General features: G+C 38.6%; 1 protein-coding gene across 2 annotated transcripts in view; it reads right to left on the minus strand.

The window, feature by feature from the left end:
• Positions 1 to 1,198: 1,198 nt before the first annotated feature.
• The window catches only part of DUS4L (dihydrouridine synthase 4 like), a 39,324-nt gene continuing 23,817 nt past the window's right edge, over positions 1,199 to 16,705 (minus strand). For both annotated transcript variants that reach the window (XM_055711505.1, XM_055711504.1), the window contains 4 exons: positions 14,941 to 15,076; positions 12,069 to 12,177; positions 3,596 to 3,696; positions 1,199 to 2,198 (listed from right to left, as the gene is read on the minus strand). In XM_055711505.1, coding sequence (XP_055567480.1) covers positions 2,160 to 2,198; positions 3,596 to 3,696; positions 12,069 to 12,177; positions 14,941 to 15,076 — 385 coding nt within the window. In that variant the 3' untranslated portion in view covers positions 1,199 to 2,159. The remainder of the gene's footprint in view (positions 2,199 to 3,595; positions 3,697 to 12,068; positions 12,178 to 14,940; positions 15,077 to 16,705) is intronic.

Genomic DNA, 16,705 nt, shown 5'->3' on the forward strand with positions numbered 1-16,705 from the left:
GATGCAACTCTGTCAAATGTGTGTGGCCATCCACAACAGACAAGCAGAAAAACAGTAATGGTAATATTCTACTCTGCAACAGGGAATCTGGTAAGTGATACAAATAATGAACAAGACAGAAGAAATGACTGGAGGCAAAGTAGAAGGTTTGTGGGTTTCAAGCAATCTCTTAACTTTTAATTGAGGAAACATTCTCTGTGGCCTGATACACACGGGGTTTTTTGTCTCCTTGATCTCTCAACAAGTGGGTCCCCATCTTCCAAGCAGCCAGCAGGAAACTGCTAGGCTATTACATATGTAAATTAGAGAGCAGTGCACAAGTACCATATGTTGCATGCATGGGGCATGTTTAAAAATACCAGGCATCCTTTCAGCTTCTGAGGGAGCAGTTCATACCACTATGCACTCCTTCAAACTTCAGTCATGCTCCACAGCAAAAATTACTGTAAAGCATTCAGACTTCCTTCTCAAGAGGAAGTATTGATAATATCGGTGCGTTCACAACTACCCATTTTTTGTTCCGTGCTATTGTTTTCTAAGATAACTGTTTGGGAACGAAGAGTCTGGTGCATTATACCTTTCATTGTAAGTTTCTAATTATCTACCTAATTATTTACTTGTAATATAGAAAGAAATGCTTGAAATTTAATAAGTAGGTAACAGTAAATAGTATGTAGTATTTGCTTTTGTTCTGGGTCTTAAAGTCAGAAAAGCCAGTGAGTTTTTAGTTCTGTTATTAAAAACAGCACTTGCTGTTATACCTCTAAGGCTTCCAACCGCAGTCTTTAGATCAGACTGGAAATAACTTTCTACCATAATTATACCTGTGTGTATTAAGGGAAAATCTGTAGCTTTTCCTGAAAGTTTTGATATGAATAAACAAGTCTCCAGTGTCATAGAACCTCTGAGAACACATTCTGTACTACTCCAGCAAGGATAAAATATTTCTTAAAAACATATGCATTCTTGTTTAATATATGTTAATATGCTTTATAGTACTTAACACACTGTTTAAATTGTAAGCTAAACAAATCCTATTTCCAGAGCAATCAAAACTACCCTATGAAGAAGGCTGTATTTCCACAGAAAGTTAAATATCACCAAGTTAGAATTATATTTTGTTCTTTGCGTATATACCTATTAACTCTGATGAAATAATATACTGGGAAAGATTTACACAAATAAACCCAGAAACTCATGAACTTGAACAACCCCTTTAATATAACAAACATATGCAACTTTCAAATATAAACTGGAACCAACTAACAAAAAAACTCAAACCAACTTTCTGAATGCAAAAAAGGGCTTATGCAAAACAGTGCACATTTGAGGTATCGTATCCATGAAAACAAAACAAAACAAACCCAACTAACTACATTTAAAAAGAATTTTTACTTAGCAAGGCAAAAGAAGTTAGGTGGAACATACAGAGTAAACAGATTTAAACAGTGTAAAAATACAGCATGTTAATACCAACCAACCCCAAACTTTGGTTATGAAAACTGAAATAGTCCAATATATTAAAGAAAAATAAACCTGAGGCATGCAAAATACCATTTTGTTAAAATAAACTCATCCACGTGGCCAAGTGAAAGTAACAAGCTAGTGAGATGGATTTAGAAGTGCATTTTCCCCTCTTTCTTTATTTTCCTTAGATTGACTGTTATTCAGTTTTCCACTGAAGTGAAATGGCTGATAAAAAGCTTTCAGCCTTCTTCAACCTACTGGTAACTGAATTTTTTAAGTCTTCAAACAGCTGTTGCAAAGGAGGCTTAGGTAATTGTGTTTTTGTGATATAGCGTGACATACAACCTTGCTTAAGAGCTACAAGCAAATGGTGCATGATCTGTTACCATTCTGGAGGGCAAAAGCTTGGAGGACAGTCAAGTTGCTCCAGATGGAACTGAAAGATTTTCGAGTTTCTCCTCATAAGAGCAGCGACAAACACCATAGTAAATCAGGTAAGCCACTTAACATTTTATTTACCACACAGAGTATTTTGGCAACCAAGATATATTGAAGAAATCTGAACAGTGACCTGCAATGCATGTGCTTTTCAGAAAAATGAAGTTTTGTTTTAGATATGCATCAGGAGCCTAAACAGCATAAGGCTTTACTCATTGAAGTAACTGTACCGCTGCCATCTGTCTTAGATGCACCTACAGGTCTTTCTTGTCTTCTGCTGCATTTAAACTCCCCTGAAAGGAGACAAATTAAAAAAATAAATAAATGTTTGGCAAGATCAGAAACAGTCGATTCCAAATGCCACATTTTTCCCCCTTGCAATCATACCCGATTAGTTCACTATACACCCTTCAAAGTTGTAGTCCCATCAATATTACCCCACATCACACGTGCGCTTCTGATCCCAGTAGAGTGACAGCCACGCAGCCCCCGTCTGCTCCCTGTTCACATCACAGCTGAACTGTGCAGCAAACCCAGCAGAAAACATTTTCTGCTATCAACTGATTTATCCTTAGGAGCTGCATCTACTGTGTGCTCAGTACCTTCTGTTCCTTCCATTCAGAGGTAAACAGAAAACTGTAAGGATGTGTGATCTAGACCACAAGACTGTTAGAAATGCAGCAGGACTACTTTGGTTCATTGCACATGGAAGCACAACAAAGATAGGACATGCATGGTGGTCTTAATTTGAACACAGAGATCAGTTGAGCAATATCTGTAAGAGTATAGGGTGAGGCTGGGATCAGCAAGAAGCTTCACAGAGTACAGGAGAAATTATAATCAGCTCAAATTTGCCTTTTTAAAATTTTATTAATACAGGACCAAGAAACAGCTCTTCTTGAAAAGCAGGTCATTATAATTTTAGCATAATGTTCTCCTATGACCACTATTTGTAAACAGGCTAACTTTGATTTTTATTGAATTTTGGTTGAATTCTGGGACAGTAGGCATGGAACATATAAACACCTGTCAGACAACTTAAAGAATGGGTAGGGATCCCAGTACTACTAAAAATAAGTACTGTTTATTATGCGTATTACAGCCATACGCATATGCAAACCCAATCAAACTGCTAATTCAGTTTTTGCTTGCTATGCTGCACTGTTTTTTTTTTTTTATTTTGTACTTCAGTTTGATTTTTATAGTAGCCAGTTTTTAGCCTAGGCTGTTTGTTGGTTGGTTTGTTTTGTTGTTGTTCTTGCATATCAACAGTATTGCGACATTTATAATCATGCATTGCAAAAGCATGTTTAAAGAGCAAATAACTTTTATAAATGTATATACCACTCGCTACTATAATTTTCTTACAAGATATTGCAGTTTGATCATCGCATACAAAACTATCTGAATCTTATTTCCCAAGTGACAGCAAAATCTAGTCTAGACTTAGAAAAGTCCTGAGCTTTGTCACCTGAAATGCAAAAAGGAAAATGCTAGTAGCTTTGCCATCCAGTCCATGAAAAACAAAATTCTGCTATGCTGACGAAGTTAAAGGAGTGCTGCCCATTTTAACTTTATGCTATACTAAAGATTTTGGTAAGTTCTCCTGCATAACAAATGCCCAACAAGCAGAATTTCGCTGGTACAATTTCAGAACATCATGTTCATATAGCGACCCAGAACCACTTACCTGAAGCCGTTCATATTCTTTCAACAGACGATCATACTCTCTTTTAAGGCCTTCAGATTGCTTTTTAACTGCAATCACATCATTATTCGCCTTGTGGAGAGCTGTAAAATACCAGAATTGGTGTTTTAATTTTATTACTTGTATTCCTGCAGTTCCTCAGAGCCCTAGCTCCACCCATTGCACTTGACAGTCCTTCCTCTAAAAACCTTAAATTTAAAACAGAGCATCACAGATGGACACAGGAAGCAATGTGCAGCACAAGGAAGGGAAAGAATAACCTGTGTTCAGGAAGAGCATCACAAGGAACAGGAAGAGGCTCTAAGAAACCTAAGGGGGGGGCAAGACCAATAAACTGTTGACAGAAGTGACAAATCAGTGATGACTAGAGTGTTCTGTCACATTGCAGAAGACAGTTCTAGAAAAACAAAACTCTACAACCCTGAAACCAAAACTGTCAGCCCTCTTTAAAGAGGGAACCTAAATACTGGGCAAGATTTTAGCAAAGCAACTGATGTCATCTACAAAATGGGTGGTGGTGTGTGCCCAAAAAAAGAGAGAATACCCTACTAGAGGAGCACAGAGCCCTCCTTTTCACCCTGTTATATGTTTTACCATGCATGAGTTAATTCATTATAAGCATTACTTTATGGATGAGAAGGCAGAAATGGTTGTGGTAGGACAGGCAACTGTGAACAGGTTTTTAACATGTAATTATTACTCTACTCACAATCTCAACAGCAATACACTAAGAACATGTTTATGCTGCAGTACAAAACAGCTTAAGACTCTGTAGGGGCTAATTTACAATGCAGGGTAGATCAGCATAAAGTTTCATAGAGCCATTACTCCTAAGCTGTTATGCAAGCATTCAAGTAAGGTCATTTTAGACATTTTTATATTCCTCTAAGCATCTCAGGTATCTTTATATCTCTCTGCTGCAGCAGCACAGGCATACCCTAAAACTTGATTTATTCATGCTAAAAACAGAGAAATGCTGTTAATGACCTATAGCCTGCCTCACATAGCCAAATTTTTTAAAAAATTATCTTGATGGTACAAATGGAAACAGAAACATTTGTAATTTTCCCTCTTCCAAAAATGTGGATCCATCCCTTGACTGTGAGCTCCACGAGACAGACTGCTCTTTCCCAAGGACCTCCAAGACACTCAAGAATTACAGCACCTCTGTAAGAGCCTGTTCTCAAAAGATGAGGAGCTAGATGTGTTTTTTTGTTAAGCATCTAGCTACAGGCACTCTGGTTTGAACCCTGTTTCTTTTTGAGAGCTAGTTCCCAAAACACCATGACACAAGAGATTTGACTGTTCTCCTACATAGAAAAGGAAGATTCCTCCCCCAGCATTTCTGTGATTTTTAATTAATTGATTTGAATGTATAGATTCAAAATCATTCTCATTTTAAAAGTTTGAAAGTGTTTTTCCAGTAACAGGACTTTTACCTAGCCTGAAATTCTGGTCTACTGAAGTTAATTACACTTATGTCTCTTGATTCCAACATGGTCAAAAATTCATCCCATCTCTTTACATCCATTTTTTCATTTCCATACTCTTACATAGATATCCTTCATCCTTTAATACATTCTTGACAGCATCAATACAAAAAACATTTTCGAAAGGTTTTGGAATAACCACAACTTCCACACATCTGACATGTCAAACCCCACTGCATTTACTCTCAATCTGTTCTTGCTACCATTTAAAATATTCAACAGTAAAATTTGGAAATCAGTCTAAAATAAACCTGTGACAATTTGATAAGCTTCTGAATTTTAAGTTGTAGACAAAAATATATCTGCGTATGCCATTTTGCTTCTTTAAGAATCTGCTAACTAGAAAGCTAAATTTTGCCTTTGTTTTAAACATTCTTGAACATAGTTTGTGATAGTAAAAATTAACAGTATCTCACTTCTAAAGAAGTCTTAACTGGATGGTATTGATATAATAGTATTTAGTTGTTTACAAGCAGCAGCACAGTACTTTAGTTTCAAGTAAAAACTACTGTATCTTTAAAACATGAACAAAATATCTAAAAGTGTCTGCAAACCAAGAAAGCAAACAAGCTGCTGCATTGTTTCAATGTTTTGACCAAAACAGATGTAGGACAGGACTACCTCACCTAACCCTAGAAGAAGAAAAATGAAAGAACAGCTTGTCCTTTCCACCTGTGTTGGCTATGGACAAAACACCCTCACCAAACTCAGACTCATTTCTGTTGGGGCCGCACAATAAAAAAGGAGCATCACATCTTTGAGCATGTGAATTCCCCAGGGCACGAGCTTCTCTGGACGTCTTCTTGTCAAGGAATGGAGACTGTCCACAGACCACTACTCAACTATTTTGCCATTGCAGGAACACTGCAGTGCAGCCAAGTCGATCGTACCGGTATATTTGTCATATGGATCATATCATATGCACACTGATCCAGCAGAAAACAGAAGATCCTTTGTGTGCACAATACAGTCAGTTATTATTTCTGGCTTCCATCTGGCCTGTAACACTGCCTCACAGGAGACAGAACAGCTGGACTGGCAGCAAGCAAACCCCAACAACTGACTGCTCCTACCAAGTAAATGCATGAGCAGGTAGGAGGTGAGAATGCTGCTTCTACATTAATGCAACTTATGAGAGGAATAATCATTAAGTCCCCAAACTGGAATCCAGCCTCATTACTGTGAGAGGTGGGCTACCCTTTTTCATTCCTCCCCCTTCCCTTCAAAGAAAAATCAACAAAATATTCTTAGGGCTGTGTATCAATGGAAGATATTTATGGAAAATTTCATCCCGTTACACCTAATGTATGACTGGAGGTCCATAAACTAATGTAACATGTACAGCCTGAGAGAAGTAGAGAACTTGTCCTTCCCTTACCACATTCCCTGTATCCTGTTCCAGGATAGACAGTTTGCTTCAGATTCCTCTAAAGTTGAAAGATGAGGAAAAAAATTGCTCTGAAGAGGTTACCACAGCCCATCAGCTGTAGCACTTCATCTTCTCATTTCAACAAGAACGAAGAACCAAACAGTAAAACAAAACCAAACAGAAACAAAAGCAACCAAAGATTCTTTGGGCATTCCATGCACAGCTACTAGTCCTGGTCTGACTAAATCACTTGACTTACAGTGCTTGCTACTAAGGAAACAATCTGGAACTTAAATTAGCATTGCTTACAATACAAGTCTAAACCCCAAATGATTTGGGCTAGTTTAAGACTAAGAAAGATCCCTCTCTTTTAAGTCTCGAAGTTGAGAAAGAGCTATTCAAAGTTAAGAATTTAGGCACTGACGGGACAAGCGATTTGCCAACAAATACACTGCAAAGCTGGGAACACAACTCCAGTCAAATAATTCCATACTAATTCTAAATTCTCTTCTTAACATATAATGGTCAGACAAGAAAAGAGAAGGAAGGGCCAAAAAATTATACACAATTTTACTCCAAGTACCTTTCACAACCTCAAATGACAAAAGGGATGTTACAGCATCTTCAAATGGCATAAATGGCCTTGTATAACAAAACCATGCTTGCTGTATGCAGCGACGTCCCTTCAAATCAACAAATACAAGTATCAACTCATCGCATGTGACATTGTGCAACGGCTCCCACCAAGGTCACACTGTTACAGTTTAAAAGTAAGGTTAAGTAATATGGATTCTGTTCCTAAACCTCCCTCTGTCATTGGCTAAGTAACATGAGTCCATGGCCAATTCATTTAACTTGTATCTCCTATTCCCAGCTTACAAAAGAAAGTTTGATAGTTTGGGGGTTTGGTTTTTTGTTTGTTTGGAGGGGTTTTTTGTGGGTTTTTTTTTTTGTTCCGTTTTATTTGTTTGTTTTAAAGAATTGGAGTACTTCAGCAGGGCACAACATAAATATAGTTTTCATACATGACACGAGCCTGCCTGGCAACACAAAGGCTGAGCTGAATCCTCCCTGACAGCAACAGTTCTATGAAATGTATTCCCAACGTCTGCATTGTTTAGTATCTTTCTAACACCTAGTAATGTTCGCATTTAAGTGAGAGTTGTACATGCATACCTTCTAGAACAGTCAACAATTCGGCACTGGTGAGGCTGCACCTCAAATACTGTATTCAGCTTCAGGCCCCTCACTTCAGGAGGGACACTGAGGCGCTGGAGCGTGTCCAGAGATGGGCAACAGAGCTGGTGAAGGGTCTGGAGCACAAGTCCTGTGAGGAGCAGCTGAGGGAGTTGGGGTGGTTCAGCCTGGAGAGGAGGCAGCTCAGGGGGGACCTCACTGCTCTCTACAGCCACCTAAATGGAGGTTTTGGGCAGGTGGGGGTCAGTCATTTCTCCCACATAACTAGGATAAGAGAAACAGTCCCAAGTTGTGCCAGAGGAGATTTAGATTGGGTATTAGGAAAAATTTCTTCACCAAAGCGATGGTCACACATTGGAACAGGCTGTTCAGAGAGGTGGGGGAATCTCCATCCTTGAAGGTGTTTAAAACACAGCTAGATGCATTGTTTAGGGACATGGTTTAGTAGTGGACTTGGCAGTCCTGGGTTAACAGTTGGACTTGATGATCTTAAAGGTCTTTTCCAACCTAAATGATTCTATGATTAAAAGCAGCTTCAAAAACAGCCCTCCATAGGAATTGTTGCTCTCTTACTGTCCCCCTACAACACTATGCAACCATGACACAAAAACTCATGACACATTCTGTACACAAAACAAACTTCATGGAAGTTTCACCAGAATTTCCTTCTGCCCCACTGTATGCCTATGACAATATACAAATAGAGCATTTTCAGAAAAAGTTGAACTAAAGTTCAGAAGCACCTAAATGACTTTGAGTCAGTTCACACTTCATGAAGTGAAATCCTAATGGCAAAGACAAACAGTCTTTGGATTTTGTCTCAATGTGGCATTACAGGCTCAGCTCAAAGATGCAGTAAGGTCACAGCTCAACAACTGCTCATAGGTACTGGGGACTGCAATGCTTGTTATGCTACATCAGATGCAGATAGAAGCTTTAGTGCATGTCGTTTGCCACAAAATATTGTTACAAGAGCGAGCGGTCAATGAGCTGGAGTTTCATACTTGGCACCAGTGTGTTCTGCTGCAAGACTTGCTCCATACTAGTTATTCTGTGTAACTTTGTTGTGCAAATGAAGCTGTAACGTTACACTAGGACAGTGTCACCGAAAAAAGATCCGATAGAAGGTAAAATAGTACAGCACCACAGAAATCTCCCTCCTGCCCAGAGTCCCTTAATAATAAATGGACATTTCCACATCAGCATTTCCACAGTGTGGGATCTGTGAGCGAGAAAAGAAAGTTAATGCCCCAAAAGTCCCATTCCTGCCCCCAGTCCAAGGACACTTAAGGACAGCTGCTTCATGAAACTTCTCTCAGACTCTGATCTCACGTCCGGTTGGAGATAGTTTGTTTTGTTTTAGCTTTTGGATCTTTTTCAGAACTACCAAAATGAAACAATATCATAGTATCTCTTCTTTCCACAGGAAGTTCCTATAGGTCTGAGACCAGCTGCCACACTGAGAGCCTTTTATTGTGTGAATCAACATTTTGTTAGAAATATGTCTAATGTGTAACAGCAGAAACATTCTCATATCTGCACTGGGTGCTCCTAGGAGTAAGCATATTTATTTATTTCTAGGTATAAGTGAGACATTTTTCATAGTAGACAAGTGGATCAATAAAATACCATCTTGGAAGGTTTCTAAACAGTCATGTTATTACATGTCCAGGTATGCTAAAAATGGATTTAGGCTCTGAAAGTGCTAGCCCCACTGCTGGGTGCCTATAAAACCCCAAGTATGTGGGTCTGCAATAAAGTAGTGAAGAACTAGGCCCCCTTCCTTCATTTCCACCATAAAGCAAAAAAGGTCATCAAGGGGGATAGGAAAGTCAAGTCTGAAAACAAAACAAACTTGGCTGAAATCTTTATCGCTCGTTTCCAACTTTTCCTCAGATTTTAGTAATTTCACTATTAGTCTCTCGGTCTTGTATTTTTACTTTCCCTTCCCACCTGCCCACAGCACAGTAGGTGGCAAAACGTCATCTTAACTTAGGGTTCCACTTACACTTAGGTGGACAAAAAAGCATAAGGACTGTGATTCCTGTAAAAGGCATAAAGTTGAAGAACTAGAGCTAAGTCTCCTGAAAGTCTGCAATAATCACTATTTTTTACACTATAATTTCAGTCAGAATTTCAGAAAGAGGAGACATACCATATTTTCTGTCAGAAGTTGTAAATACTGGATCAAAACCTTACAGAAAATTTGGATCTCCCCCTGAAGTCACAGCACTAATCTGATACTAAACTGCATTACTTAAACGTGAAGCAGACTTACTTAGGACTCCTCCTGGGTGCCACTACTGAGTTAACCCACCTTCCAGCACAGGGCCTACTATGAAGTAATGGATCACCCTATCACCATGTGTAAGTAGCACGTAGTTACATGTTGCAAATGTACCAGACTAGAGCAATGCATATTTGAAACTGCTTTGTGAAAAAACATTATACCTGTTCTTTCATCCAAGCAGAACAAAAAACCCAAACCCCCAATCAAACAAGAACAAAACCCAAACTTATGACTCAGTTGATACTAGGGCTGAAAAACAAACAAAAAGAAAAACCCCCAAACCAGTAAAGTTTTTCCTTTTTATACTATTTTTTGCCTTGTTTCATTACAGAGTGACAACTACACCCCTTGCTCCCCCATTTTCATGGATTAGGCTTTGTGGACACAAAGGAAAGGTTACTTAAGTCATGTGAGCTCAGCGGCATGAAACAAATTGTTAAAGAGAGGCAAAACAAGCTTTTCAGTCTTAACTTTGATTTTGTGTAATGCATTGCTCACACTCAGCGAGCATGAAACAACATCCACCTGCACAGCTGCAAAAGTTTCAAAAGAAAGCAGTAAATTTGATTCACATTAAATCTCTTAACACTCCACAGAAAGCAGTGTCTACAGATGTGGTTATTACCAAGTATTTTAAACTTTCTGGCTATCAGTTTGCTCAAAATAACGTATAAGAAAACTTAAACAAAAGTTAGATGTACTTTAACACCATCTAGATGATGATAATTAACATAACCATGTCTGTCTTGGCAATGAGGGGGATGGCATCAAGGAAAGGCTGTAAATACTTTCCTATTCATTCCTTAAAAAGACCCTCTCCCCCACTTTCCCCCTAACAAAAGACTCAAGCATGCCTTAATTTATACATCTTTTGGATGCACAACAGCCCACGGGGAAAATGCAGCTGAAGCAGCATGTGGTAAATCTATTTGTTCCTTAGCTTTCTCTAGCATTTCTGACTGAAAAGCTTATACTATATTAGTGTTACATACCACCAGTTAGTTTAAATAAAACATATGCATTTAAGTTTTTCATTGATCCTGCCACTTCAAAGGCAGTTTCCCCCCCTTTCTTTAAGAAAACAGCAGGAGAGGGAAAGCCCACAATCAAACCTGCCTGAGAATATGAACGAATGAGACTATTTGAAGATTCTTGTTGCTTCAAGCCCAGCTGAAAACAGCTGTTCTACAGTTCTTGTTCATCTTCTCAGTAGACAATGAAAAATGATTAATTAAATATTTGTTTTTATTACAGCTTTGTAGCAGTGCCATGCAATATGAAAGCAGGGCTATGTTTTGATGACAACATGCTATTTGGTACCACGAAAATCTGTATTTTGCTGGAGTCTGAACATCTGATTAATGCTTACAAGGTCACAGGCAGTGTTATCTTAAAAACACTAATTTCAGATGAGCAGGTGTTCATAAGCATCACACACCTTGACAGATCCCAGTAAGACAGAACCAAACAGGTAAAATCTGCTTCCATCTCAATTTGGGTTGTCTAGAAAGCAGTTTTGACAACCTAAACCTTAAACACGGAAACTGCTAACAAAAGTATTACATTACAAATTGCAATGCATGTTTCCTTGTAGAGAAAAAAAACCCAAAACATCTCACACCTCTGCTGCAGGAGATATATAAATTTAGAATACTAGTCAAGGACTTTTCTGCTATCTGACCAAAATCCTATTTAAAGGAAAAACTACCACATACTTCCGCTTTTTACACAGGGAGCGTGGCTGATACTATGACAAGATCAACCAGATGCCTATAAGCAACCTGCAATTGATTCCATATCGTGGTCATGTCACTGATGAAGACAGGTCAACACCACTTAAATATATCAATTCAATTTGCTACCAATTACAATTTAACAAAGGTGTTCACATTACACCGCGCACAGTGCATTTTCATAATGAAAACATTTACTAAAATACCCATATGGCAATAGCATGTTTTTCCAGTTCCTAGTCGAATGTGAAGAAACCCCAAGCCAAGCATTCTGTAAACTGATGAAGTTAATGCTACATCTAGAATAAATTGTTGACATCCAGTGTGTTGAAATAATCTTTTCCTTAATTGCAAACAAGTCTTAACCAGTACTTACCATTTGATGTCTTCTGTAGCTCTCCTTTCAAATGTTCAATTTCCTTCAACTTTTCATCAGTTGTTTCTGCTGACACTTTCTTTTTACTGATGTCTTTTTCACTCAAGGCCTATTAAAACACACAGTAACTACAATTAATTTTGTTTTCCTTAGTCTGACACTAAAGACAAACAACCAGAGAATGTCAGCCTTGATCTTGCAAAGTGACAGGTTTTATCAAATGCCAACATGACACAGGCAGATACTCAGTCATTCTAGACAAAAACCCCTCCAAAACAGCAAAATAAAAAAAGGAAAAAAAATGCTCTATGTTTTACATTGATAGTAATGGCATATATGTAATAGTATAGCAATATCGCCTGTGTTAGAGTACTTTGTATCTCTGCACCAAGCCCATACATTCTCTTCAGGTTATACATGGCTTTTCCAGAAAATATACACCAGGACTGCAAGTGACAGAACATTGCCATGTTTGTGTACAACTTGTTCTAATAATTTATTCTGATCTAAATAATGTAATATATCACAAATCTCTTCTTGTAGGTTTGTAGCTACTTCTTCAATCTTCAGAATACCTCAATACCAGATTAGATTTCCACGGAAATCAAGAAAAAACTAGGAAAGGATTCAGGAAAAGCCATGTAAGTAGCAGACATGAGCAGTACACTCTTTGTACTCTGAAAGTGTTGGCACTACTATACTTATGCAGAATCTTCTCATTAAGGGAATTGCTACTGATGACTTGAAAGTATCATACGTTAAGGATTAGACTCCATAATTAGACCCTTGGCTCATACAGCCTCTATCACCCAACCAAACACCACCTCTGTTACAAAAATGGCAAAAGAAGTGGTAAATGCTTAATGGCAAAAAAGAAAAGCTGAACAACTGAGATGAACAACTGTTAGGTGAACTGGTGATATCAGAGCCTACTGGGCACGAGTGGAAGCAGAGGGGAAAGATTACTTTAGGAAGAATGAAAAGAACTGTTTATAAAGACTGGTAAACAATCCTAAGAAAAGAGCTGAAGAAAACCTTCCAGAAACTATTTAACCGAAGAGCAGAGACTGCACTTGACTGTTGGTAACAAAACTATAGCCATTTTGTCATGAAATTGGCCACAGACTGCCTCCTTTACTTTTTCCTCGCTTCTTTCTATTAATACACATTTTTTTCTGTAAACTTCTGTCTTTAAGTCCTGTGCTCCATGGAATCTCTGAACAGGAGATAGCGCAGACCTAGCACACTAGAGTAAACTCAGAGTATTTATACTTACAGCCGGCACCCTATATGCAGTTGCTCTTGCCCCTCTCTGATAGTGGAATGAAGCTCTCTTGTAAATGAGCACAAATGCAGGGGCCAAGCCACAGAGGAACCTAAGTCACACTATCCCTATAAAGTTAAAATAGACCAATTCTGAACACTTTGCAACTCCAGCACAACAGAGGTTCAGCGACAGCATGCTGGCTGTACCTGTGGCTACGACTGCTTTGACAAACCATGCAATCAAACACACAAATAGAAACAGACAGGAATACAGTTTCCAGTCCCTGGCTATCGCTTACAAGTGGCTAGGAGAATGTGTTGCTAAGAGAATGTGAAAGCAGAACAAAAAGAGGACTTTTGGCCAAATCCCAACAGGCCAGAGAAGAAACAAACAAAGTATCAGTAAAGAGAGAAATTCCATGGCTGAGGGAGGGAGTCTGGATCAGTTTGACAAAATACCAAATCCCAAGATTTTGGAATCATGTCATACTTGGCAAATACCTAATGCACACTCTAGTGATCCTTGTTTTACAGCACCTCTCAACCAGCTGGATTTTTTTTGCATCCCATCTAGTACTTTTTGTCCAGAATCTGTTCTCTTTGTCTGATGATTTATTACCCAAAAAAAAAATATACAGTGCTGGTAACCATAGGCACTGCTCCAGACAAACTGGAAGGAAACCTGTACACACCTGCAGTGAATTTTGTTTTGACAATGTGCCAGACTGAAGAATGCTGTAGAAGTCTTCATACCCTGGATACCTGCACTCTAGCTTATGGTTCAATGTCTTCCAACAGAAGTCAGACTAACCAATTATGCAAAAAGATTTCATGCATTTATCTTTATTATCCTTGCTGATTTCCCTTCCTGCATACAACTGTATATTGAACCACAACAGACAAGTGATAGCATAATTTTCTCCATTCTTACATTTTTTCATTAAAAAAACCCATATGAATGTTTTCATTTCATAAAAACAACAAACCTTTGGTCCATTGGTGCTTCTTGTAAGTGAAAGATTTTTGGTAATACCCTCATTAATACTATGGCAATGTCTTACTGGGAGAGGGAGGTATTAGGAAATTGGCTGACTCACCATAAAAATAGATCCAAGCATACAAACTACAGTAAATACTAGAGACCAATTTCACAAGTTAGACATTTCAGGACTGGAGCAAATCCTATTTAGGAGAAAGAGCCAGCACGAGAACAGCAATACTGTAGACTTTTCCATACCGGACTGCTAAACCCTGACCTAACCTAAACAGCCAAATGTTTAGGATAAACTGAATAAAACCAGTATCTCCCTTTACTATGCTATGATTAAATTCAGAGACTTATTTAAAGAATACGTTACTACTTAAATTAAATTCTGTCTTTCCAGTATGAATTTCATCAATTTGGATTACTTTAGTTTTCTTTGTTAGTAAAACGCTACTGATATTTGTATTCAGTATTCTGAATTCTGTATTATAAGAACATTGTATTCTTTTTTCCACCAGAAGGAAAAAATGAACAAACGTTATTCAGTAGCAAACCATCCCCAGAGTATTTTATACTAATTACTTGCTGTATAAGAAAATAACTAAAAAAGCTCACAGATACCTCCTGCAGTCTTTCCTTCTCAGCCATGTATTTTTTGGCTGCTTCAGTAGCATCATTTACTTGTGCTTCCAGAGCCGCATGAGAGGCCATCTCTTTTGCCAACTGAGTAAGAAGGGTAACAGTACGTCTCAATACGCTGGTGAAGAAACACAGTGAACAGCACAGTAATTCACAGCAAAATTAGAAGAAAACCAAAACCAAAACTAAACCAACCCCTTTTCTCTCTCTCTTTGCATCAGTTGTGAAAACAAAACCACAAGAGGACTGTTTGAGCATCTGATGGGAAATATCCAGGCTCATCGGTTACAACTAACAGTAAGATAAGAGACTACAAAGATTTTTATCCATCAAAAATCTGATTTTTACCTGTCGTAGAACCTCCCTCCTCCCCCAAACCCACAGCCATCAAGGGATCAGAGACCTGCTTGCTTACGGGCTGAAATACTTTTACATGATCTAGTGTTTTAAATAGGATGCATCTCTGAATACAAGACCCAAGCAACACATCATGGTAATGAATACAACACAAAACCCTGTAACTTTATAAAAGGCCTTACAAGAGTAAAATTAGCAACAAAAGCATATTAATCTACAAAGTACTCTGTCAATACTGTATAAATCAGAACATACATGAATGTCAGGACTCACATGGCACCTCAAATTTAAGCTTTGTAAATACCTTCCTTGATCTGATCTAGTGATTGCCTCTTTGCATCACTACTTTCGTTATTCATCTTGGAGTCTTGCAAAGCAGTACGTTGCTGAATCAAGGAAAGCCCAAAGCAACACTAAATTAATTCCTGTAATATAACTATATAGCTGCTCTTCAAAAGAAACTTGAAAATCCAAGTAATTGGCTTTTTCGTAACTGAAAGCATATTAATAGACCTTTTGACTTCCAAAGTAAGCCCTCCCCCCTGCTTTTCATTAAAGGCTCATTTTCTTACTTTTTGTTTTAATAGAAAAGTTAAGGTCCCCATGTTGCTACTTTTCAAGTGTTAGCAGGTTTTACTATTGCTTATTAATTTATAGATACAGCAGTCAAGAGTCAGTAAAACATGATTACTGAAACAGAATCACAGATTCATGTAGGTTGAAAGGGGCTTCCAGAGGTAATCCTGTCCAAGCTCCTGCCCAAAACTGGGACAGGCTGAGCAGATTGCTCAGAGGCTTGTCCAGTTGAGCTCCCACCATTTCCAATGATGGGAGAGAGTCCACCATCTTTCAGGGTCCTTGTTCCAGTTTTTGAACACACTTGGTAGTAGAAAAAGTACTTTTTTACTACAAGTCAGAATTTCCCAGGTTCCTGGCCAGTTGTCTCTTGTCATTCCAGTGTGGATCCCCTGAGAAGAGCCAACTCTATCTGCTCTACATCCTACCACTAGATAGCTATAAAAAGCAACAGGATCTCCCCTTCAGTATCCCTTCTGGCTGAAGGCAAGCTCTCTCATGCTTGCCTCACAGGTCTTAGTGTTTCAGCACCCAACCTTCTCAGTATCCCGCTGCAGTACTCCAGTATTTTGAGGAGTCAGAACTGGACACGGTCCTGGAGCTGCAGCACCACATGTGCCAGACCGAGGGGAATAACCGCTTCTCCTAACCCAATGAATACACTGTTGTTATTACAGCTCGATACATGATTGGCTGTCTACTAGGATCCCCAGGTCCTCTTCTGTAAAACTGCTTTCTACCCAGCCAGCCAGTCAGTCCCCAGCCTGGATTTGGTACATGGTTAACCTACAAGACGTAAGGTTTTGCATCTGCC

Source organism: Falco cherrug, chromosome 5 (genome assembly GCF_023634085.1).
Source record: "Falco cherrug isolate bFalChe1 chromosome 5, bFalChe1.pri, whole genome shotgun sequence".
NCBI lineage: Eukaryota > Metazoa > Chordata > Aves > Falconiformes > Falconidae > Falco > Falco cherrug.